This window comes from Sceloporus occidentalis, unplaced genomic scaffold, assembly GCF_023333645.1.
Source record: "Sceloporus occidentalis isolate IW3139 unplaced genomic scaffold, rSceOcc1.0.p SCAF_174, whole genome shotgun sequence".
In the NCBI taxonomy this organism is placed as follows: domain Eukaryota; kingdom Metazoa; phylum Chordata; class Lepidosauria; order Squamata; family Phrynosomatidae; genus Sceloporus; species Sceloporus occidentalis.
This window is the reverse complement of record NW_028317154.1, coordinates 877,887-904,704: the sequence shown is the minus strand read 5'-3', so window position 1 is coordinate 904,704 and position 26,818 is coordinate 877,887. Positions and strand designations below refer to the sequence as shown.

Sequence of the window (26,818 nt, the reverse complement as noted above, 5' to 3'; positions counted from 1 at the left end):
TCATATAACACCATTCTCTTCCTTTATTTGTAGGTTGCTCATCATAACCTCTGTGGCCCAGCTATGTATCCTGGGGTGCTGCTGGGTCTTTGGATTTCTGATGTTTGGTTCTGCTACTTACACATTTGCCTACATATTCACCATCCTCAACATTCTTCAAGGACTGCAGATCTTCCTCCTTCATTGTCTGCTCCACAGAAAGGTTAGTGGCCCTGACTACTTAGGGTTTTACTCAAGACTTACATTATGCTATATAACATGCCACCGCTTCATACATATCTTTGCATTTCACCCTTGCTATCTTAACCCTCCCATCCTGAGGGTCAGACTTTCCCCATCTTCAGCTTCATTAGCTAATTTCATAGCGCAACAGCGCATGTCTCCTTTAAAAGCATCTGAATCCGCATCTGTCAGCTAGCAAAAAGTGCTTCACTTCTCTTCAGTTCTGTGAAAAAGTAATTGCCCCCTTCCGGAGTTTTGCATATTCGTTCCACTTCATATGTTTCAGATTTAAATGATTCCATGCATAAAAGGGAAAAAGTTATCTAGATCCTGCCTGGCCATATGTAAAAAAGTAATTGCCTCCTTAATTACTAAATTAACCAATTGTGATTGACAATTGGGTTAAAGTTCACTAGACATACCCAAGCATGAGCACTACCAGTCCTGTTAAATCTAATAGGATTTGTCATGCAAAGTGAAGTATGTTAAAGGAACACATGCTGCCATTATCTAAAGAAATGTAGAACATAATAAAGAACATAAAGAACAGATGAGAAACAGTAATTGACTCTATGGGGCTCTATGGAACCACGGCAAGTCATTATCTAGGGATGGACAACACTTGGAACAGAGGTGAACCTTCCCAAAATTCCTCCATGAGCCCATCGACTCATCTTCTAGGGGGTCAAAATAGGAACCCAGACTAGCATGTAACTAACTGCAAGCCTGAGTTAACGTCAGTGTTCACAATGGGGGAGCTGCAAGGTAGAACTACTGCTAACCTAAAAGAACACAAAGGCTCCTATCACATTTGACAAAGGAAACTTCTTGGTGACCTTCACGACTTTTGGGCTACCATTCTGTGGCCTGAATTTAATTTTTTTTTTGGAAGACATGAGTCCCGTCGCATCTGGTATAAAGTTGAGACAGGATTCCACAATATGATCATACCAACAATCAAACAAGGTGGTGGTTGTGTGTCTGGGGCTGCTTTAGGACCTGGACAACTTGCCATAATTGATGGAACCATGCCTTCAGTTTGTGACCTAAAGCTCAAGCAGTTGCGTTATACAGCTGGACAACGATCCAAAGCACGCAAGTACACCCCCAAAAAGCTAAAGGGGGGGGGGGATTTGGTGTGACAGTGAAACGTCCTGATTTGAATCAGATTGAAATGCTGTGTCACGATTTTAGAAGGGAAGTTCATACTCAAACCCCCCAATCTGGCTGAATTAAAACAATTCAGCCACGAACAATGACCAAAATACCTCCACGGCGCCAGTTACAGCAGAACTTTTATTGCAGTTGTTGCCGCCAGGGGCGGCACAACCATCAGGTTTAGGGAGGCAATTCACATGGATGAGGAGTTTTGATTAACTTGTTACCTTCAATAAACTAAATTATTGTGTTTATTCACATTGGCTTGGCATTATATTAACCCCTTTGTGACAATGGCTGTAACATTTCTTTACATTAGCACCTGTAATTTTCTTCTCTCGTTTACTGAACCCTCACAAGTTCATTGGTTATAGTTTTTCAGGACAAGGGCTCTCTTTAGATACAATTATTTTGATCATATCTAATTTACTATAAAATAAAACCCAAAATGTAGTGTGGGGTAGGGCTGAAACAACTAATCGATAAAATCGATAATAATCGATAATGAAAATCGTCAACAATTTTCATTATCGATTAGTTGAATGGATTATAAAAAGGTTTTTTTCAGAGCAAATGCTCTGAAAAACTCCTCTCCTTATATAATCCGATCTCAAACAGAGATCGGATTATAACACTAGAATCCAGATCCCCAGGTGGTCTGTCACTTCCGTCTCTCTCCCCCCTCCCATACACCCCTCTGACTCCTCCCCCCTCCCATACACTCTGCCTCTCTCCCGACTCCGTTGCTGACAGGCACTTTCACTGCAGCTTCATAGAAGCCTCAGCGTAAGTGAAGGGCAGTAACGGAGGCTGTCTGTGCACATCGCGCAGACCCCGACCGGCTGACAGAGAATAATCCTCTCTGTCAGCCAGTGGGGGTCTGCATCGCACAGACAGCCTCCGTTACCGCCCTTCAGTTACGCTGAGGCTTCTATGAAGCTGCAGTGAAAGTGCCTGTCAGCAACGGAGCCGGGTAGAGAAGCAGAGCGGTGTATGGGAGGGGGGAGGAGTCAGAGGGGTGTATGGGAGCCACCCTCCCATACACCACTCTGTCTCCTCCCCCTCCCATACGCCACTCTGCCACTCTACCCGGCTCCCTGGTGTCTTGTGAACCTCCGTTGCTGACAGGAGGCAGAGTGGAGTATGGGAGGGGGGAGGAGGCAGAGTGGTGTATGGGAGGGGGAGGAGCCAAAGTGATGTATGGGAGGGGGATGAGGCAAAGTGGTGTATGGGAGGGGGAGGGGCCAGAGTGATGTATGGGGGGTATTATGAATTTCAGGGCATATAGGGGGTATAAGGCATATCGATATTAGGCATATCAGGGGGGCATAAAAGGTATATCAGGGGCTCAGTTGGATATCACTGGCATATAAGGAGTATAAGGCATATCGGGGGAACAGTGGAATCTGGTATAAGGCATATATGGGGGCAGAGTGGCAAGCGTGGCAAGCTGGGGGTCAGATGTGCATAACTGGGGGCAGTTTGGTAAATAAAAGAATATAAACATGGCTTTTTTCTCAGTTTTTATTATCCCCTTGATAACAATTGCCGGTCCGGGCACGTCACGGAAATTCAAGTCGATAACGACAAATGACGTGCCAGGACCGGCACGTCATTAAACGGGTGCAGAAAGCGATCTATTTTCGCTTTCTGCACCGAAACGGCGTTGCTGTAATGCCTCGACCTCGAGGCATTCAGCAACGCAATTTTCGGCACAAAGGGGCCATCTCTGGCCCCTCCCCGTTTTAAAAGCGTTTAGGAGGCGATCAACGATCGCCTCCTAAACTTAAATGGTGTCGCTGGAATGCCTCGATCGGGAGGCATCCAGCGACACCAAACACTTACCTGGGGATGGACTGTGACGGCTCCGGAGAGCGGTCACAGCCGCAGCTGCCGGTGATCTTCGCCATCAGCAAGATGGCGGCGGTCCGGGAAAATTCAATAAAGAAAAACAATAAAGTCTAAAAAGTTCGCTAGACGGTCTCCAGACCCTCTAGAGAACTCTGGCTCCACTTGCAGGTTGAATATAGGTACTGCATTCAACCATGCAAGTCAATGGAGCTCAGCTTTCTAATCACAGTGTGATTAGAAAAAATAAATTAAAAATAAAATAAAATTAATTAGAAAAAAAAATAGTAAAAAAACAGTAAAATGTAAAAATAATTTCCCACTGATGTCACTATCAGGGGAACCTTCAAGTTGAAAAAAAATGTTAAAAAAATAAAAAGGCAAAAAAATATATATATATATAAAAAATATTTTTGTGAGCAAGTCCTAAAATTAGCATATTAGCTTAAAACAATTCTCGCATGGAAAGAGTTAAGATACTGGCAATGCCCATGGGGTGTCTACTTTTAAAAAATGTATGATTTGATTAGGTAAATTGAATTGGCTGGGTTCAACAAGGTCCCAATTAACACGGGGGGGAAGGATGGCCACACATCTCATTTCCAATTAGAAAAATGCACACGTATCAAATGTGGCCTTTTAGTTCCCCCCAAAAATGGGGTATCACTGTATTCAGGAGATGTTGCTGAACACATATTGGGGTGTCGTGTGACAGCAGCATATACCAGGAGCTGTAAATTCATACATAAAGTAGGTGTGTGTGGGAAAAATACACACACAAAAATACTACTGCAAACTTTGAAAAAATGCTGGTGGTAAAATGTGTGCATGCAAAGAGTTAAAATACCCTGGGGTGTCTAGTTTTCAAAAATATATGGTTTTGTTGGGCACACTGAAATGGCCCGGCTCAAAGATGTACCAAATAGGGGATGGGCAGTGGATCCCCAAATGCCAAAGTTCAACATTGAAAAATGTGCAATCCCCAAATGTGGCCCTTTTGCCCCCGAACAGCCAGGCAAAATCATTCATGTGGGGTATCGCTGCGCTCAGGAGATGTTGCTGAACACATATTGGGGTGTTTTGTGATAGTGACATATACGAGAAATTTTTAATTCATACCTGAAGTAAAATGTGTGTGACAAAACAAATGCAAAAAAATGACTACCACAAAGTTTGACAAAGACTGGTGGTAGACATGGTGCATGGAAAGAGTTAAAATACTAGCATTTGAAATACCCTGGGGTGTCTAGTTTTCAAAAATATATAGCTTTATTGGGCACACTGAAATGGCCCGGCTCAAAGATGTACCAAATAGGGCATGGGCAGTGGATCCCCAAATGCCAAAGTTCAACATTGGGAATAAGTGCTTGGAAATGGTTAAAATACCAGCATTTGGAATACCCTGGGCTGTCTAGTTTTCAAAAATATATGATTTGATGGGGTAAATTGCATTGGCCGGGTTCAAAGATACCCGAAATGGCACATGGAGGGAAGAATTACCAGATTTGGAAAAAATGGCTTTGAAATAGCAAAACGCTACCTGTACTCACTGCTCCATAACGTGCAGAAAAAAGCAAAAAAACAAAAACATTGGGTATTTCTAAACTCAAGACAAATAGTAGAATCTTTTTTTTTTTTTTTTTTTTTATTACCTTTTATGGATGAGTAAAAGATTTTTCAACTAAAAGTTAGAAAGTCATTTTTTTCTAAATTTTTCACCATATTTTATACTTTTTTTTAATCAAAGGGTACAAAAAGTAAAATCAGCCTTTGTCACGAAGGGGTTAAATATGAAAAAGTTTGAATTATTATTTACTAATAACTTTGTATTAAAACCTAGTTTGAGAAACACCGTCTTTGGGTTCTTGTAGCTTTTATTATGTCAGTAAAATAAGGTGAATAGAGAGAGGCCATTGCAATAAAGAGCTGAAAGTGTAAATTGTAAGTTTTTTTATTACATTATTTAATTAAAAAAATTGCATTTTTTTTATCAGATTAATCGAAAAAACATTTGGCCAACTAATCGATTAAAATAATCGTTAGTTGCAGCAGCCCTAGTGTGGGGGGGGAAGCTTTTCTTTTATTTGAAACATTTCACTCAAAAGCTAGTGGAAAAAAACCTGCTTAATAGGTTCTATTTGATCTGAGTTAAGAAATACCCAAAGTTTTCATGGTTTTTGCGTTAGGCAAAACTGGCTCATCTGCCCCCAAGTCTTGCAGAATGCCTTACTATAGAGGCATTTCAGCAACATCCTTTAAGCTTAGGAGGCAATTAATGGTTACATCCCAAGCTCTTTTAAGTTAGGTGTGCATTGATGTCTGGGGGGTACACAGGACCCATTGTTGGTGTTGCTCAATGCCTCAACGTGGAAGCATTGTATCAATGTTAAAGTGAACAATGCAATCAGATGACTTTAACACCTGGCACGTCAATTGTCTCCAACGGAGTGTTTTTTCTATGACCTGCCCCGCACATCTGAAACATTTAATTGTGAAAAATAAGCAAAAAATAGAAGCAATGGGGCAAATACTTTAACAGCACTGTACCTTCTAGCCTGATATAGTTTCATTGGCTTAAAGGAGGGGGACCATGTATTTTTATGAAAACTGCAATTCAGACAGACCGGTTTTACAGCACTGTCTAATACACCGCTTAAACTCGGCATTTATCGCTCTAGGTACGGGAGGAGTATAGGAATTGGATAAGTGCAGTTATTCATTTGAAGCCTCCCATCTACTCGGAATTCAGCAACAGTACCAACACACAAGCGCAAAGCAAGGTAAGAGAACTGGCTCATCCGAGTGATAAGTGGTACAGAGGTGGGTGTTCTTGAACCTTGTGTTTTCTTTTAGCAGACCAAGTCTACAAACAAGGAATCCAACTTATAAGGACCATGGCTTCCCAACTTATAGCACTTGACCTCAGCACAAACAAGAATTAGTATCATTTTGGAGTACAGTTACGCCGTAAAACGATTACTGTGATTGTTATAATGGAGTTTAAGAGACTGAAGCTAACTCAACAGAGTAAGAACGCACCTACACACTTTCCTACGGAGGTCCTGCAGCAGGTACTAGAGGCTGACCCATAACACATTAAGCCGTTACACAGCTTCCTTGACAAAAGGTGGTACACCAGTCAATTCAAAGAAAATTCAAGTTAAATTCACAACATAAAACTTTTTAATAATAAAAAAAGTTTAATTTGTTTCCGTTCTTTACACAAAGACATTTGATTAATAAAAATAAAAATCCCCAGAGACTGTAAAAATGAATACGTCAATCCGCCACACAGGAGCAAGGACACAGAAGCGCCAGACATGTTGGTTCAAAGATCTCCGGAGCACACTGCGGCAAACATGGTTATCGGCTTTGCTCAACTAAAAAAGAAAATGCAAATATTTTCATATATGTTAACATTTCAGCGTCAAATATGTAAGTATGTTTATTGTTGCCAATAAAAGAAATTCTACTTTTCACAACACTGTGGCAATGTTGGGATGCTTCACTGTGGTTATCAACTTCTAGAAGGTGGAGATTGCAAATTATAAAGGGTTTAAAGGACTTCAGATGGGCATCTGGGGTACAGCAAAGACTTAAGCAGGAAGGGCATGCGAATATATAGCTATAATATTCCTGTGCGTACAGTAAATCTACTCAGCCGATAAAGGCATAAAGGCTGAAAAGGGCAGAGTATGACGAAGAATAAATGTGGAATATACTTACTGTAAGTAGATATGTCTATCTCATCAGGAAGCTCCCCTACATTGACCTCAAATCTGTCTTGAACATCATTAAGGATTTTGGCATCTTCCTCATCAGATACAAAGGTGATAGCCAGACCCTTAGTGCCAAACCTGCCAGCACGAGCCACCTGGGAGGGGAAAAAAAGCCAAACAAACCATAAGTTCCTGTAATCAACATAGTTTGCAGGGTATAGACGAGTAAGAAAAAGTGTATTGGTATGGCGAAAACAGTCACGTGAATGTACTCACCCGATGAAGATATGTATCAGAGTTCTCTGGCATGTCATAGTTGAAGACAATGTTGACCCGCTCAATATCCATTCCACGGCCAAATAGATTTGTGGCAACCAAGATCCTCCTCTGAAAGTCTTTAAATTGTTGGTATCGCGATAACCTGCAGAAACAGGGGTCCAGTCAGCCATTTTCCCTATAATGTTCTCACCACATTGTACTCAATTCATAAAAATAAACGTGGTGGAGCCCATCCCTACGCAGCGTCCCCACAATATTCATGACATCTTAATGACTAGAGAAGGCCAATCCTCCTTACCTTTCTTCCTGTGCCATGCCTCTGTGGATAGCAATAGCTGGGAAATTCTGTTCTACTAGAAGCTGTGCCAGAGCCACGCATCGCTGCACGGACTTCACAAATATCACCACCTGCAGGGGAGAAAGAACGTTTAGCAGTGATTCTAGCTTATTAAACACAAAGACACAAACTGTGCACAGTAAGAAGCTTTAAGCAGTATTAAATGCGCATGTATCATTTTAAAGACATATTTAAAGCTCACATGAAGGAGCCTCAGATCAGTGGTGGGATCTAGAACACTACTGAGGTTCTACCCCTTCTCCTGATGCATTCTTTAAAAGGCTGTCTAAATCAAGGCAACCAGTAACAGAACTCAATGTGGGAGAAAACGTACACGTTTTATACCATTTTTATTTACTCGCAATCTTACACGGGCTTATCTAGCTTACAATACTGTATAATGTAGTATCAGGGGATAGCGATAGATCATTAGCTTTGAAACACCGACCTGGTTGAACTCAAGCACATCCAATAAGTCAAACAGCTTTCGGTTCTTCTCGCTGTCCTTTAATTTGACATAGTACTGCTGCAAACCGTGTAGTGTCAGCTTGGTTTCATCGTCCACAAACACCTCCATGGGCTGCAAAGAGAAGCACATTCAATCAGTGACACTCAAGCAACATGCGCTACACATGCTCACCTCTTTCAAACGCTGACAATATTTTGTAATCAAAAAGTTCCAGGGTAAGGTAACCAAACATTTGGACCCTACATCCATCTGGAAAAAGGGGCCGAATAGTTCTTATCCGCAAAATTCTATGTTAAGAATTTGATGCGGCTTCACGGATGCTTTTAGGGTTTAGTCTCCCTAGGAATAGCTGGAGCTACATTACTGCCAAGCACCAACTATAACACAAGAAGCCGCTACTTACATCCTGCATGAACTTCCTGCACACAGGTCGGATTTCCTTGCTGAGCGTGGCGCTGAACATCATGCATTGTTTCTCGTGAGGGGTGAGACGGAAAATCTCCTGCACGTCCCTACGCATATCTGCGGGAGCAACATAAAATCAAATGATAAACATGCAACGCACTGTGCAATACTGCAACACAATGAACCGTGACCATTCCCGGTTTATGCTTCTTGAGGAACAAAGGGGACATTGTATGAGACATTAATCTTACATCAACAGTATGGCGCTAGGCATACAGCAAACAGTCTATATTAAATAACTCAGGGAAAGTTCATGTGAAAGCCCCCGCACTATGAAATGCACCCCATTATTCAACTTTGTGTAATTACACACCATCCCATATTCTTAGGAATGAACTTTATAGGTTATCTGCGTTAACTGAACTCATTGCCCTGTTAAGATTTCGCAGGGACCTGACCCCATAACATCCCAAAGTGATACCAATCGCCTCACCTAGCTGCTCCAGCATTTTGTCGCATTCGTCCAGTACGAAGTGTTTGACGTTTTTTAGACTAAGAGTTTTATCCCTAACCAGAGCCAAGATACGTCCGGGAGTCCCAACAACAATGTGAGGACAGTTCTTCTTGATGACTTCCTCATCTTTCTTGATTGAGAGACCACCAAAGAAAACAGCCACCTGGGAGGGGGAAAAAAAAAGGGGGGTAAGAAGACCATTTATAAATGGCGCTGGACAAACAACAAGCCAATGAACCAAGGGCAGCATTATATTACCTTCACTGAAGGCATGTACTTAGAAAATCTCTCGTACTCCTTGCTGATCTGGAACGCTAGCTCACGCGTGTGACACATGACCAGGACTGACACCTGTCCATCTACCGCCTCGATCTGTTGTAACGTTGCCAGCACAAACACGGCAGTCTTTCCCATACCAGACTTAGCCTGGCATAAGATGTCCATGCCCAGAATGGCCTGAGGGATACATTCGTGTTGAACTGCAAAAAAAAAAAAAATGGAAGAAACCATACATTAACATGAGAAACATAGAAATTTTAAGTTATATAGAAACCAAGATGTAGTTGATGAGTAAAATGAAATGTGAATCTGACCAGATAAATGTATGTCTAAATGGAAATGGTCACCTACCTTCTGAGGGATGCTCAAAGCCGCAGTCTACAATAGCTCTGAGCAGCTCAGGTTTCAACAAGAAGTCTCTGAAACCCGAACTGTGGATGGATACATAGGAGCCTTTCACCTCCTTTCTGCCAGCTGGAGCTGGGGCTTCTGCGGGCGCCTGTGGTTCATCATCTTCTTCATAATCCAAGAGTTCATTCTCAACATCTTGCTCAGTCATGATTTCTGAAGGACAAGGACACCGAAACTGTGACTGAGGCTTACATGAGGTGTAGCGCACCATGCCTACGCATTATAACGGTTGAAATCTCCAGACAGGCGTCAGGTTTTTATCCTCAAGCCAGCTGTACAAGGTTGATCTCCGTTAAGGACAACAATTTGCCAAAAGAACCGGTCTACTAGGTAATGTTTTAAAGGACAAAATACCCAATCTAAAGGGTAGGCTTATGGGACAAAAACACATATGTCCACACAGGTCAATAGAAAATTGTACAAACGATCATAAACAGTTTCCTCCCTTTAATGAATGGAGTCTACACTCATGTACAAACTCAAACATTACCAAGAACCTAGCAGAACAAGGTAACCGTCGCTCTTAGAAAACCTCGGGCAGAAGTGCGAGGTTGCATTTGCTTCAATGCGAGGCATCGACCAGTCATTCACCACCACTTGAAATGAGAGAACTGGAAATCTGTTCTCAGACCAGCTGTTAGACAAACAAGTATATGGTAACTACAACTACCCCCCCCCCCCAAAAAAAAATCACAGCTGCTCAAACTACAGAGAAACCTCTGGCTTCCTATAATGTGTATTAACCACAGCAAGGCTTATTGGGTTTTTGAGCACCACATTTGTTTAGGGATTGAAACAAATCACACGGAGGTTATGGAACCAAAAAGGGATCTCCATATCGATAAAGCTACATAAATAGCAGGCAACAAGCTCATTAACACAACATTGCCGGCATTCTCGGCCTCTTCGGGTCCAGCATAATAACAAAGGGTGAAGGTTCCTTAAGGAACCATGGACCACATTGAGGAGCAGGCCTCGGTGGTCATTGTCACATCACGCTTACAGAAGACAACAGCTGTGGTGGCCATATGTTTTTAACTTGGAAACCCAAGTCCTCCTTTTCAATTTCCAACCGATAAAAGGCACATAGCACCAAAAACATTCCAGAATGTCTACAACAATAAAGGGGCAGATTCACCCCAAGAAGGGTATAATGGGGGGCCACTACTGAAAGCACATTCGTGTTAATACATGATGGTCCAGGTCCACTGGCTCAAGGCCTTTGAATGGATGAGGTATGGGAGTTACTGGGACATGTGGGCTGTTTAAATGTCTTCATCAGGGAACACCGCTAATAGCCAAGGCATTCTAGGATCCATGCAAGGAGGGGCTGGTGATATTAACGCTTACAAAGCCATTGTGTCTCTTCAGCGAACATTAAGGTGGTAAGCAGCGTATTGTATAATGCTTACAAAATGGCCGCTCCAAGTACGGGTATTACGGTACTGCATTGAAGCCTACGGCGTGCGATTGCACGGGAGGACTATACGGACTACTGCACAGCTATCGATAGTTAAGCTCAGCGCACCTCCGGCCTGCACACAGAGAGCCCCGGAAGGAATAGCGCCCGGAAGCCCGCTGTGTGAAAGGGAAACATGGCCTACAGGGTTTATTTAGCACGGAGCAGACAAAATATCTGCTCCCATCCATAGGAAATTTTAAAGGGCCTAGTGGGCCTGGTGATCACCACAAATAAACGCCCGAGGTCTCTCCCGGAATCATGAACACCCCACCGCATACAGGCCTTTCTACAAACACCAACCAATAGGCCTGCGCCATATAAACACGTCGATAACACAAAGGGCCGTCGCTATAACAGAGTCCCCCATTTGCCTCAATGTTCCGGCCCAGCAGCGACTGCCAAGCCTCACATCAGATTCGAGGCCTACACCCTGTCCCGTGGGCCCTCTATCACCTCTAAGCTCAAGCCGGGGCTCATGAGTCTTAGCAGCGGCTAAGGTGCCGGACTGACATACCCCGTGGAAGCCAGATACTTCCCGCGCCTCGTTTCTTCTCTATAACCCGCTTACCTTTCGGTTCCTGGTGTAATCCTTCCACGTGTGAGGCGCCCTGATCAGATTGCCCGGTTGCGAAGAATAGGCCTCATAAAAATCTCCTCCCACGACTTCTGATTGGCCCTCCTCTTTAGCTCCGCCCTATTTTCAAACGAGTCTATTGGCTACAATTCTCAAAAAGGGGCGTGGGCTTTGTTAAAACAAGGAAGATGCGGTTCTTTGTTGGGACAAGTTCGGAACCTCATTGGTCGAACGAAGGGTGGGACTATTGCGTCGACCAATAAAATCAAAGAATTATTGTTTTCTACTTAATAAGTTAATATTTTTGCTTTGATGAACCGTAAGTTTCGGAAATGCACTCATAATTCTGCTGGTGACCGGTGTTTAGAATCTGTCCAATTCGTTTCGTTAGCAGTATACACGCGAAGCTGTATTACACTTTCCGTACGGAGCCATTTTTTCGAAGATAAAAGATACCGATGGGCCTCCAGCAAAATGGCGCCTGTTAACTCAGGGCGGCAAAACTACTATTGTGAAACGCATTGTACTTGCTTCCGCCATTCAGTTGGTGGGCGAGATTTCTACTTGTAGGCCGGAATAGCGTGTTGAAAGTGTGAATTTAAATGTGGAAATAATTGCGATATATTTTTTCTCACACAAATTAAACAATCATCATAATCAGTATATATGTATATAGTAAAATAATGAAGCAGCAGACTGTTGTTCCATGAGGTGTTATGCATTAGCAACATACATAGTACATTCATGTACATCCGGTATAAAATGAGATGACAACCAATATGTAGGATTTTAGGGATTCCAATTGGCTCAGAGTTAAACATAACGTGGCAGCGTCCTGGTAACCCCTAAAACAGCCATGACAATTTTACCATTATGCTGTTTAAAGTGGGGTAGTATATGCAGGGCCGGGTGGACAGTCCGGGTCCTATTGTATGTTAAAGTTAGATTGTAAGCTCACGAGCGGGGCCCTCATAAGCCCACCATTCCTGCCAGGAACTTTGTGTAAAAGAACCATAAGCCAAGATGGCTGCTCTCGGGCCGGGTTCTCATCTCTTGAAGTGTCTGAATGTATTATGTGTGTTCACGGCCCCAATTAAAGCGCTGCATGATTTGTTGGCGCTTAAAAAATAAAAGATAATAATAGCCACCATTTTTGGTTGTCAGCATTTCCTCGTACACGCTCATTGACATAATCCACAGGAGAGGGGGGTGTACCACAAGTCTCGAAACGTGACGCCGGTCACGGGAAGATTTGCTATTTGTTTTTTTAGTATTAGGGATACTCGGTCAGGCGACATAGGGGCAAATGCCTCCCTACCTTCTGACGCTGGCTTGTTCAGAAGGACGTGTGTTAAGGACCCCCCTGTTAGTGGGAGACTCTAGTTTCACTCATCCCGTGCTTGGTTATACTTCGCCACCGCCTGTCTACACACTTCTATGCATGCGTTTCCTTACATTTTAAGTAAACAGGTAAAAACCAAAATCCACGGAAAAAGCACTATTAACTGTACACACGGATCTTCCCAACGGTATGGTAGCCTAATGGGCTATATGAAGGCTGTAAAGGGATGGGGACTGGGCTCAAAGTGTAGTGTTTTCCATAAAAGCATTTGATGCAGGAAAGGCGATGGGCCTTCAATATGTTAATTTAAAAAAATAAAGAAAAAAACGTAAGATATGTTTCTTTAATACCGTATTTGCTCGATTATAAGACGACCCCCCAAAATCTGAATATTAATTTAGGAAAAAAAAAAAAGAAAAAGCCTGAATATAAGACGACCCTATAGGAAAAAAGTTTTACCAGTAAATGTTAATTCATGTAAACTATTACATTTTTTAATAAAAGCTATGATTGAGAAAAATATTTTTTTGTTTTTATTTCTTTGTATTTTCCAACCTGCCCCCCAGTTACGCACATCTGCCCCCAGGCTTGCCACTCCAATATGGCACTGTGGCCCATGATATGCCTTTTAACCCTCTATATGCCACTGTGCCCCATGATATGCCTTTTAACCCCCTATGTGCAACTCTGCCTCCAGAAATGCCTTATACCCCTATATCCCATTCTGGCATTTAGGGGGTTAAAAGGCATATTATGGGGCAGAGTGGCATATAGGGAGGTATAAGGCATTTCTGGAGGCAGAGTGGCATTTAGGGGGTTAAAAGGTGTTGTATAGAGCACTCTGCCTCCAGAAATGCCTTATACCCCTATATGCCACTCTGGCATTTAGGGGGTTGAAAGGCATATTATGGGGCAGAGTGGCATATAGGGAGGTATAAGGCATTTCTGGAGGCAGAGTGGCATTAAGGGGGTTAAAAGGCATTTCACAGAGCACTCTGCCTCCAGAAATGCCCTATGCCCCCATTTAACACCCACACCCCACACACACACGCACACTTACCGGTGCTTCCAATTTCCTGTTGTATTGCCTGGGCAGCGGGTTGACGTCTACGTGATTCGCTGCAGCCGGAAGGGGGTGGAGTTGGCAGCGGGGGTTTGTCTGCGTCCATCGCGCAGACCTTCCCCGGATGTCAGAGATCAGAGTTTCCCGCACCGATGCGGGGAACTCTGATCTCTGACAGTCGGGGAAGGTCTGCGCGATGGACGCAGACAACCCCCGCTGCTAGCAACACCTCCTTCCGGCTGCAGCGTAAGTTGTCTACGTGGATCGCGTAGACATCAACCCGCTGCCCCGGCAATACAGCAGGAAATTGGAAGCACCGGTAAGTGTGTGGGGTGGGGAGTGTTAAATGGGGGGGGGGACAGAAGGATCCAGGTCCCCTGCAGCGGTGCGGGGGATCTGGATCTTAGTCTCATAGTCAGACCTCTATTTGAGGTCTGATTATAAGACGCCCCCGATTAGAAGACGAGGGGTATATTTCAGAGCATTTGCTCTGAAAAAAACCTCGTCTTATAATCGAGAAAATCCGGTAATAAAAAAAAACCTGAGGAGTTTTGAATCAGGCCTGTTGGTTGAGAAGGCATCTCCGGTGAAGATCGGTTTCCATTCTCATGCCTAAGTGACAAGATGGCTCAAGCAGGGTCTCCACCCTTTGCAATTCAACAAGACAAAAGGTGACTGTACCCCTGCAGGGGGTTAGTCAGTTCCTTCTATATGGTAAATGTTGGGTGTTTTGTCAACCTTGTGTCGGTACCACACCTTAGTTAAAAAAAGAATGTGTGACTGACATTTAAACTGGAATTAGTTTTAACACAAAACGTTTCGAAAGTAAAGGCTAAATGTTATTATAGTATGCCTTATTTTAAAGGGGGCGTCCTATGGAAAAACAAATATCTTTCTTTAGCATAAACCCCGGTATTTTATACAGTAATGTAGGTCAGAATTGAAGAAAACTTTATCTCATTTTGTTCCAATAAAATTCCTTTATCTGCAGACCCGGAGGCTGCCATTGTTTTTGGTCATGTGATATTTTTGGGTGACTTTCCCTGCTCACACCACATCGAGCTGATTCCTTATGGCAATGCTAATGAAGTCTGTCCCTCTATAGACTTTCATTAGTCAGAGTGTCACTCTGGTTGATTAAGAGTCATTCTATTGCTGACTAAGGTACTATGACAACAGTTAATCTGTTTGTCTAGTATTTTGGGCTAAGATAACAGAGCTAGAGCACATTCAATTGACTAATATGCAGCTTTTTCATAACATTATAGGATGTAAAAACAGTTTTTTAATGATATCAAAGTGATAAAGGGGAGTTCCCCTTTAAAGACGTAACAGATGCAAGAAACCTGCAAAGATCTGTAACATTTGCCCAGTGTGCCAGATGGCCAGTCCGGGCCTGATGCCTTATAAAACTCATTATGTTTAGACTAGTACAAACATGCGTTACTCCCTGGTTAGTTTCTGAAACAGTACCCGTTAATGTTTTGTTGAGTTGGGCTTAGGAGAGGGCCATACTAATATATTGCTCAATTAAGGGCATTCAGGTTCTTTGAATTATTTCAGCAAGCTGTGGGTTGTAGCAAAACCCTTGTAGTCCACATCAGGCCCCCAAATCTCAATTTGGACAGTATTATTCTAAGCAGTGTGTAAGATATTTGGGAGTTTGGCACTATATAGTCCATGCTGTATTTATCATTTACAATGCAGAGACTCAGCGAGGCCATCGCTGGTATTCTGCACAATGATTGGCTACATTATTCATAAGGCCATCTTGGGACATGGAGCACCCTCTAGTGGCCATTCAGTGAAACACAAGTTCTCAGCACAAACCTCTGGGCTAACAATGTCTGGATTGTTACCGTTTGTAGAAATATCTACAGAGAGTAATGCTACAAAAACCTTCTAATTCCTTTCCCAGTAGGAATATTTTAATTATTACCCTGGGATATTGTGAGGAAGGGGAGATTTCCATAGGGATAAAACCAAGGTAGTAAACATTTTTTTTTACGCATATACACCTGAGAACCAATTAAGAAGTTTATTTATTGTTTTATATAGCGCCATCATATTCCACAATAATACAGGCACCCTAACCACATGTGTGCAAACCATAATATACTAGTATACTAGTGCGAGTGTCACGACTATCAAATATTCACCTCCCCTCGAGGTTGTAAACTTCTAAATATATTGGAACTTTATAAATAAATGGTAATTATATATATTTTTTTAAATAAAAGCTATGAAATTCTGACCATATCCTTATTGGAAACATAATCTTTCCAAGTAAATATATTTAGAAATCAATAGGGAATAATCTTTTGAAATTATGCTTGTGGTTAAATATATTTGTGAGTTTCCTGGGTGTTTTGAAATGAATCAATTTTCTTTGTATTATATTATTTAATAAAACCAAAGCTTTAAGTCAAAACGTGAAAAAAAGAACCTCCCATTTGAAATGATGGCTGGACTGTCCCTTTAATAAAAGAGAAAGCAAAGCCATTACTTTCACTCCTGAAACGGTTGGCTAAATATGCTTTAATAATCATACTCTCACGCCGCACTCCTCCACCCTCAGGAAAGGGAAATATGCTATTGTTCTGCACCCTCCAATTGGTGGAAGATAATGACCAGGGGGCTTCTGTAGGACCCCCACCCTGTATCTTGATTTAGGATGACAAAGCTGGCCACAGAGTCTGGAGGAACTAAAGGTATCAGTGCATTATTATGGTAAATAAAGCATATTTAGCCAACAATGTCAGGGCTGGATGTGAATAGGGCATGAAATGGGCGCATGCCTTTACCAAGTCAATGAAACACAATAGATCTCCTGAAGTAAGTTTCATGTACTATTCATGTCACCAATCTCAATATTATAGCAGCATAACTCCATGGACTTAACATTACACTTTTACATATATATACATATGTACAAACCTGGGTAATATATATAATATATATATATATATATAAATATATATATATGTATATATATATATATATATACACCCCTACAAGACATTCCCCAGTTACCTAAAAAAATATACAGAAATCTGCTGGATAATCTTTGTTTTATTTTTTGTTATAGGGGTGATTCCCATTGAGCAGCTAAACTAACTTCCTTTATTTATGTCTTTTTACACCAGAAAAAGAGGTTTGTTTTTTGAGACTGAGAATGGATTGATTTTACAAGCCATTCACAGAGATACATAAATTATACATCTCACAAGATCTTGATCTTACGGCAAGATCGAGACAAGTAACGATTATAGCCATTTTGTAACAAATCTCCTATTCTAGACACCAGAGAGATCCTAAACTCAGCAAACAGTGTGCACAGAAATGAAGAAAGAAAAACAACAGATGTGTACCGTCTAAAGAAAAAGGGAGTTTAACGGGCACTTAGGGCTTGGAGATGCCAAGGGGTGTGATGGGTTCATAAAAAGAGGTTTGTTTTTTTATAGTTTATTGGTCTTTTATATTTATCTTCTATTTATTTTTTTCTCCTGATATTGTATTGTTATATACTATATTTTATATCCTATAGAATATAGTGATGAATGTTACAATATATAAAGCACCTTAATATACAGTACGTACATTGGCCCTAATAGCATTTATATATATATATATATATATATTGTATTTACTTCCGGTATAGACCTCCATTGTGTGTAGTGATCTTGATTTTTTTTATAATATACGTATTGAATAAAATGTATTTTTAAATATATTGTGTCATCGAATAATTTTACCACTGTCTATTTCTTTTTGTATATTTGATTACTTTCAGTGCGAAATCACCACAGAGACTAGCAGCATAATTAAAACCCATACTGCAACTTATATGAGTAAAATCGCAAAAAAAACACAATATTGACACATACTTTGGGAAATATTAGTGATGCAACTTAGTGTCCAAATCACAGTAGCTGGACACTTGGATAACCTGGGTCGTCTACTATTCCCAAACATATGCTTTTTATATGGACTTAAAATGGACAAGCTGTTTTATTGTCCAATCAATCTCTGCGCATGTTTCAGTTTTGGCCCCGTAGCTTCCGTAAAAGTTGCCAAACTACACGTTTGGCACATCGCTGTACTCCGGGGAAGTTTTGTTGTTTTCTTTTCTGCAGCTGCATATAGTCCGTCCAAGAAATCTAAAGCCACCCTGCAATATAAATGTATATAAAAAATAGTTACCTCAAAGGGGGATTGGCGCTAAAATGGCTGCCTGAGAAAAGGCATTCATTTTAATCACACAGAATAATGTCTAACATTGAATAATAATTAATCATCATAATATTAATAATCACTATATAGAAACTGAACATTAAGACTGAACACACAACACAGAAATTGTTCTGATCCTGTAGTATAAAATAGCCCTGGTGCTGAAGGGGTTAAAGAAGGACAGGAAGATTGCGACACTGGGTAGATATGATTTTACAGTGATTTAGGGTGATGGGAGTTGTTCTCCAGTGGAGACTGGGGGCCCCCAGAGAAACCCTGATCTGCTTTAACCCACAAGGAAGCAAGCCTGCTGTGTTTCTCAACACAGGAAGACGTTATCATGAATCACAGAACTTTATTGTAACGCAAACAAAGAACACCCAAAGCAGGTTAATATTATAATAAATCAGATGATGGTGGCAGTATTGGCTTTTTTTGAAATATAAATAATCAAGGGGAATAAGGATGTTTTTTTGAAGAGGAATTGATTAATATCAAACTGCATTTGGGGGAGCCACGTGTATTCTACCAATATTATTAAAAAGGGAGATATTCACATTTAAAACTTTTTTTTATTGGAAAAATAAATGAAAGCGGGCTGGCTGCAAAACTGTGTTATGAGCTCAATAATAGCGTCTCATGCCCAGAATATATAAGCATAGCACAGCTTACCGCAAAAATGTATGTCATTTAATATTTGGGAGTAATATATGAAATTGTTAGAAGAATAATCCGATTGTAGTAGATTTAATTGAATTACAAATATGTGGAAGTGATTCTCTACAATAAAATGTTTATATATATAGTGTGCCTATATACCAGTTTATAAAGAATACAAGAGACGTATCTTACTGCACTCGATGCATTGCTTTCTCAGCCACAGAAAAAGCTATGCGATAGCTTTAGTTGTGTTTAGGGGTATTCTAGTTACTTATAAAATATATAACGCAGAATAATAATAATAATAATTGTATATTGCCCTGACTCGACGCACAAAAGCAACACCTTACAAAGCACACAGCCTCTTTAGTGCCTATGGAAGTTGCACCCCTCGTGTAACAGGAAGCGCTCACGCTTCAAACAGGAAGTCCTCATGGAACAAACCACTCAAAAGTGTCACCCTAAAACTGAAAAGTCTGCGGGAAACGGAGAGCTATGTCTGGGCACCTGAGCATGTTTGGTCACTGGGTAGCTGCCCCTTTCGGCCTATACAATGCAACAGAAGTATGCATAACGGCTGGTGATTTCATTTATACGCATCATTAAACCACAAACATATTGTAGGTGTTGTGCCTTTTTGTACTTTTGGGGTACCTTTTTATAAAACAACCCCTTATACATTTTTTGCATATTCAGGACTAGTATTTTCGAGGTTGTACCCCAATCACATTCTCTGGGTTACAAGAACTATTTGGACGTCCCTTTTAGTGTTGTGTTATGGGCTATTCAAGGGTTAATATTTGAAGAGTGTCAGAGTTTGCGCCTTTAAAATGTCCCCAGGTATGTTTATTGGCTCCAGGGTGACATCATACTATTCACTAACAAAGAGTAGGCTAGATCTGGAATATTGTGCTCTGGCTCAACACAGAGACGCTAATGAAAAATGCTGGATGACACACCGCATGATTTCTTCTTCATTTTTTTCAGAATGCTTTATCCATTTTTTAATCATTCATCTAATTACCCTTTAAATGTGTGAAACGCGCACCTCTGTTGACGTGACTACTGCAACACTCTTCTGGTTGGCACTCCGCTGTCTCGACTCTCTCCTCTACAGTTTGTCCTTAATGTCGCTGCTAGGCTTATCTTCCTTGCACGTCGCACTCTTCTGCTCGTCCTGGTACTGACATATAAGGTCCTCCATAACACTGCTCCTCCATACATTTCTGCCCTCATAAACAAATACTCTCCTACTTGATCTTTACGTTCTTCCCATGGGCTAAGGCTCTCCTCCTCACTCATCACCTCTTCCTTTTCCCGTCTACAAGATTTAATTCCATATCTCTGGAATCTACTTTCAACGAACCTTCAGCCTTCACCCTCCCTCCCGACATTCAAAAAACGTCTCAAAACTCACTTCTTCAGAGAAGCCGCACCATCTGTCACTGATACAACCACCACACTACCTCTCACCCTTACTCCGTGCCTTATGTTTGTCACCCCATTCCCTCAAGATTATAAGCTTGCAAGCTGGGCTCTCTCCACCTAATGTATTGGTTTGTATTAGTCTGTCAATATAAAAGATAATAATAATAATACATGCGGCTACATTGATTTTTTTAGTTTATCAAAGACGTTTTTTCTGTGTTTTCGTGCAGCTCCAGATATATCCACCGGCGCGCTTAGAGTAACGAGTACTTAAGCAGCATTACGCACTGACTGGATCATTTATGTGATCTGTCTATGGGGTTTGTATGCACTAAACATGTGTTGAACAGCCCTGAGACCAGATGGTTTGGACTGATGCATTAGTGGGCTATTTAACTGCACCCTTCAGCTTCTTTTACAGATGGAAAATTACCCCCCCCAACATGATGTTTTAGAAGGTTATTTGCAGTGCCCTCTAGGGGATTCCTATACTTAGTTTCTTTTCACATGGTGATAAAATTAAATGCCGTGTACTTTCCCCATTCAGGAATATACTCTATTGGTAGGCTGTTTGTCTCTTAACCACTATACTGATTCTTAAATATATTGATTGGCGCATGAGAAATTCCAACTGACGTCTTAGTCATACCCATACCATTAAACATCCAGGCTCCAGCTGGTTGTAGGTGAGCGGTCCCGCTGATGTCGGTGGGCGGTGCGGCTGATGTCAGTGGGGGGTCCCACTGATGTCGGTGGGCGGGCCTGCTGATGTCAGTGGGCGGTCCCACTGATGGTCGGGGCAGTCCCACTGATGGTCGGGGCAGTCCCGCTGATGTCGGTGGTTGGTCCTGCTGATGTGGGTGGGCAGTCCCACTGATGTTGGTGGGTGGTCCAGCTGAACTCGGTGGGCGGTCAGGCTGATGTTGGTGGGGGTGGGCCAGGCTGATGTCGGTGGGCCATCTCGCTGATGTTGCAGGGGTAGCCTCACAAGGAAGAAAACACAATGGTTGGAGGGGAAGTGGGCAGGGAGTGGGGCGTGCCTCAACACCGCCCTGTGACCCGGAGTTTCTCAGTGGGGACCTTGAGACCCGGAGAAGCTGCACTTCACCCGGAGTGCCCAGGCGAAACATGGAGAACTCCCTGGTATGCTCTTACCTACGAATTGTCTTTAGGAAGGACAGTCGCTTTATATGTTTATAAATTAAAATAAAATATATTAGTCTTAACCCCTTAATGACAAAGCCCATACATGTACGGGCTCAAAATGCATTGTTTTCAATGGGTTTAGGGACCGCCCATTGTCCTTAAGGGGTTAAAAACATTATTTAGTTATGTAAAAAGGTATCAATAAGCTATATCCCTGCCCCAAGTCACACCTCTAACCACACTAAATAAAATAAAAGGTTCCATCTTTGACCATTTTAAATGTTGAGAAGTAGTATAGTTACAGGCATTTATCCAACCTGCCTAGCACTAAATGGCCGAGCTGAGGGTGGTAGGAGTTGTAGAAAAAAAAACACAACTGGAGATCTGTGTCATAACCAGTCAAAATGTACATCTCATTAGTAATGCTATTGGTAGCAACAGGCTGTACAACATACAACTCCTTGTTGGCTGGCTGAGGGTAATAGGAGCTGGAGTTCACAAAAACATTGTTCAGTAATATTCTTATCTCATAGTGCAGCACCGTGGAGGGGTTTACACAACAAGCTCCTTTTCAGCAAAACATGTTTGTTTGCTGAATGTATATAAAACTGGATATAGAGAGAAAAGATAAAAACAATATTTAACCGAGATCGCAAAAACCACAACAAAGAATTGTGCTGCCGAGTCTTGTTTGGCTACAGGCGGTTACTCCTATCATCCTCAGTCTGGGGATAAAGCAAACAGCTGGAGAGCTACAAGTTGACCACTTCCATGTGTTTTCAGAGCAAATCTCTGTGACAGCCGCGCAGCACACATGGCTACACAGCGATATGCAGACACAGCTCGCTCGCTTCGGACACACACAGGAAATGCAGGGAGGGACCGCTACAGAGAGCTCGTCACTGTGTGTGTGTGCATGTGTGAGACACACTCTTATCCTGTGTGTGGCTACAGGAAAGCGGCGTTTGGCACCCTGAGAGCGCCTGTCACAATATCGCGTGTCACATAATGCCACACACCCCGACAGGATCGGAGGAGCAGGATGGAGAGGAGCAGGTGGGTGTCAGCCGAGCCGGGGACGGGTATGCCTTTATCTCACGCTCATAGCTACAGGATGACTGTGTTCATTGTGTGCGGTGTTCAGACCTCTCTGGCCGTGTGTGTGTGTGTGTGTGTTAACTTCGTCCTGTCTGGCTTGGTGTGTGCTGTGTATTTGTATGCATATCACGGTGATGTGAGGTTGTCTGATTATTATTGTCGAGCGCTGTACGTTACAAGATTTTCTGCTTCATTAACTCATTGCACGAGAATAATCGCAAGTGAATAACACTTGGCATAGATGGCTCATAAACCAGGGTGGCCGCCCGGTTGCCTTGTTTTGTGTCTGGCTACACCGCAGGATGCCTTTCTTTCATTGGCCCAGAAGACACAATTAACCCTGGGAGCAACACCACCCATGGGACAATGTTTCTGCATGACGCACTGTTCTCTTGTAACCGAGGGGCTGAGCTGGGGCCAAAAGATCTCCCGAAATGGATATATCTGGATTATCAAGTGAAAAGCTGAGCATAGGTTCTGTAAATGCTCTGTTAAGTGCATGCGGATAACAGACTTCCTCTATATTAGACTATTTTTAATCTTTAAAGCCAGGAACTAGACTGAAGTCCAAGAGAGAAGTAGGGGCTGGTGGCCTGTGCCAGAGTAGGAAAGAGTTAATATCCTGCTGATATCCAGCAGAGGAGAGGTTAAAGACAAGGGCTCTGTGTGTCTCAACATTCCAGGTTGAGGTCAGGGAAGGGGTTATTAGTTCAACGTTTCATAAAGAGGCACTGTTCTGCGGGTCTAACGTCAATTAAGGGAGCTTTATGGAAGTGAACACTAAAAGAACTTGGTTAGGAAAGGGTTACTTGAGTAAGATGCATCATGATATTGGTAAGGAAGCTGAACGTTGCGGAAGTCAGGTGGTATGTGGCCATATGTGCTTGTCAGCATGCGCTTTCACATCTAACGGTCTTTATCCGCATGTATACGTCCTGGCCTAAAGAAACGTCACAGAAAAAAAAGTCACTGGTCAGGAGGCTTAAAGTTACTGGCCGGTGATCACGGAGAACCGAATTTATTATTTGTCTGTTTTTCTTGAAAAGAAACAGAAACAGGAAGACTTCACTTGATTTAAAAATAGGACACTTTGTTAAAAAGTGTTGTTGCGTTACATAGAAACCTTATCTTCTTATACATGGGTTGGTTTCTTCAACATTCCCAAAGAGAAGAGTGCCCTTTGATGCAGAGGGTAGCGATAGGGGTCTTTCAGAGGAAGCGCCTTCTAGTTTACATAGAACTCTACGGACATCCGTCTTTTTGAAGCTTTGCCTTCAGCAGCAGTCTTTTCATTTTTGGATATTAGTTTTTCTCCTAAAATCAAAAAGGTCACCTCCATTTTTGCATCTGTGTTATCTGCCAACCTTTTGATGTAGCAGGCTGTGTGTTATATAGCTAAGGAGAAAGGCCTTTGGCTAAAGCCTTAGGGAGATAGTAAGTGTGCCAAGCCGGCTCAAACATATTCTCTAGTTTGATAATTTGGTCGGTATGGCTCAAATGCATTCTGTAGTTTGATAATTTAATCAGTATGGCTCAAACGCAATCTCTTGTTTGATAATTTGGTCAGTATGGCTCAAACGCAATCTCTTGTTTGATAATTTGGTCAGTATAGCTCAAACGCTTTCTCTCGTTTCATAATTTGGTCAGTACGGCTTAAACACATTCCCTAGTTTGATAATTTGGTCAGTATGTTGGGAGCGAGGTCGGCTTGGCTAGCGTATGCCACAGCGCTGGCCAACTTACCCACCTTGTGTGATGTCTCTAATGACAGACAGCGATGCCCCCAACTGTTATTACTGTAAAAAGGAATCAGGTCAGTGTCCATACATTACATTTATTTATAGAGAGCCACAAATTCCATAGCGCTATTACAATAATAATTTATAATTAACAATATACAATGTGACGATTTACACAGGCTAATACATACTGATGCAGAAGAAGAAGAGGGTCCTGTTCTTATGAGCTTGCAATCTATTAGGAGGCTGAAGTGGAAATTATTAGTCAACTGTATATATGTATATTGTGATAATGTATATGTGGATGTGTGCCATCGTACATCAGTGTGTGGTTAGGTCCTGATTGGCCTTTGGGCAAATGCCCGTATAGCCCGAGGGCTGATTTCACTGCTCCAATCCAGTATGCGTTATGTTTAGTGTTGGAACGGTGTACATGTCAGTATACATGTCAGTGTGTATATGTGCACACACATGTAAATATAGTCATGACAATATAATTCACATAAAGCTAAATGTTGCCCCCTGTTACACTTAAATGCATTTTTATGACATTATCACACCCACCGATACACATTGACAACATTGTCACACACAGACACATATGTATATATAGTAACAAAATTGTTATGTTTGTAAAGTTACATCCAGTAACACTTACTGGCATATACACTGATCCTGTAGCCTTTTATATTTTACACATCAACAATTAGTAGCCCTTAGTAATGTTTGATCTCTTGAATATAAGACATCGTTATGCATCTGGTGTCACTTATCTGATGAGATCAACATCTGGACAATCACGTATATAAAAGGCGAAGAGAGATTTCTGGAGAAGAAATTCACCACACATAGCAATCACACGCATGCTCCTTAATATGGAGATACAGTGTACTCAAACAGGAGGAACATTCCAGAACACCAGTGAGAATTCAAGTGGACCAGTCCTCTCCAGGGCTTTCAGCATCTACAAAGCGGAGCTGTCACGTTACAAAGGCCTAACATTCACACTTTAGTATGTCTAAAAAATGTATGTGACAATGTATCCATATTAAACCCTTCAATACGTGTATATATAGTTGAGCGCATGATTTGCATCATTAAGCTCCGATGGCTCTTGTAGCCTTAGTTTAAGGTGGGGTGAGAGGAAGGTCAGGAACGGAACTAGTTATGTAGGTTTTTCCCCACCTCACAAAACTCAGCTGATCTAAACCAAAACATATTTAACAGAGCGACTGAAATGCAAAAAAAGAATACAGCACAATACTAATATTCTACATGAATACTATTTTGAAAAACATATTTAAAGTCTATTTTAGAAGAATGTCCACTTTAATTTGGTGGAATGCATCAAAGGTAACGGGTAAAGATTAATGAAGAATGTTAGGCCAGCAATACATTTTAGCTGGGTCCCCATAACCAGCAAAAGATTCACTTGTGTACCTCAAGATACATCAGACCTTAGCACCCGGTGAGCAACCCTGGAACCTAAGCCACCATAATGATCTGTGACCACCAGGTGATCTGGGGCCTATTGTTACACAATCTTCAATGACCATGACATTTTGTTGTTGGAAAGCCCAACAAGTTACCTGAGTCGCTTGCCCAGTCAGTCCTCATTATTATTAACAGTATTATTATTATTTTATTTATATAGAGCCAATACTTTACAGGAGTTCCCTCAATGGCCAGTCTCTGCTCCCATTTACCTTGCTTCACGAATAGGCCCGAATCCAGGCCCATAGTGGATTCATGTGACCATGCGTGCACATATGATGGCCATAAAGTGGTCACTTGACCTCCACTTGACCCCATCTCCTGTCGGACTTATTATTTAAACCTTGGGACTGCATTTCCTCGCTGTCCAGTCACCTACCCTGGGTTCTAGCATTCTACACTGACCATGACAGTACAAAGGGCCACTCCATGGAACTCACAGAGATTGGGCAGAAGATGTCTGCTTGTGAGGCCTGTATTGAGAGCCTGGTTTGAAGGGCCTTGAGTGTTTAGGCAAACTGGTGCATACGGTAGGTATGCACCAGTTTGCCTAAGCACTCCAGGCCCTTCAAACCAGGACAGATCCCGTCCATTCCCAAGCTGCTGCTGCTCCAACTCATCCAGTAGACCCTTCACCAGCTCAGTCTCTTTGCTTTCTATCTCCCCCCGCTATGGAGGTGAACCGGACGGGTGTCAAGGTTTTCTCAACCAGCACTTTATTCATTTTGAGATGATGCCGTTCCTCTTCCCATCCAACCAGCCAGGGTAGGGTAGCTCTCTTTACTGATCTGCCTTGGCATGGTCTTCTCCACTCTGGTCCATAGACATTATTTATCCTTATTTGCAATGCAAATTTAGTCTCCTAGTGGACTTTTATACTTAAAACTGCTATAGGACAAGCGACTAACTACTGTCAAGTAGGTCTTGAGCTATCAGCA

At 42.0% G+C, this 26,818-nt stretch overlaps 2 protein-coding genes across 2 annotated transcripts in view; one reads left to right on the top strand and one right to left on the bottom strand.

The window, feature by feature from the left end:
• The window catches only part of LOC149279223 (adhesion G protein-coupled receptor E5-like), a 99,136-nt gene extending 92,308 nt beyond the window's left edge, over positions 1-6,828 (top strand). The window contains exons 14-16 of the mRNA XM_089501437.1: positions 34-202; positions 5,907-6,008; positions 6,757-6,828. Coding sequence (XP_089357563.1) covers positions 34-202; positions 5,907-6,008; positions 6,757-6,828 — 343 coding nt within the window. The remainder of the gene's footprint in view (positions 1-33; positions 203-5,906; positions 6,009-6,756) is intronic.
• Positions 6,829-6,853: 25 nt separating this feature from the next.
• On the bottom strand, positions 6,854-9,789 carry LOC149279222 (ATP-dependent RNA helicase DDX39A-like). The gene is made up of 8 exons (XM_089501436.1): positions 9,582-9,789; positions 9,210-9,430; positions 8,931-9,114; positions 8,436-8,554; positions 8,012-8,143; positions 7,525-7,634; positions 7,224-7,368; positions 6,854-7,102 (listed from the first exon to the last, which is right to left on the bottom strand). The coding sequence occupies exons 1-8, from the start codon at positions 9,787-9,789 to the stop codon at positions 6,854-6,856; spliced, it is 1,368 nt and encodes a 455-aa protein (XP_089357562.1).
• Positions 9,790-26,818: the final 17,029 nt, after the last annotated feature.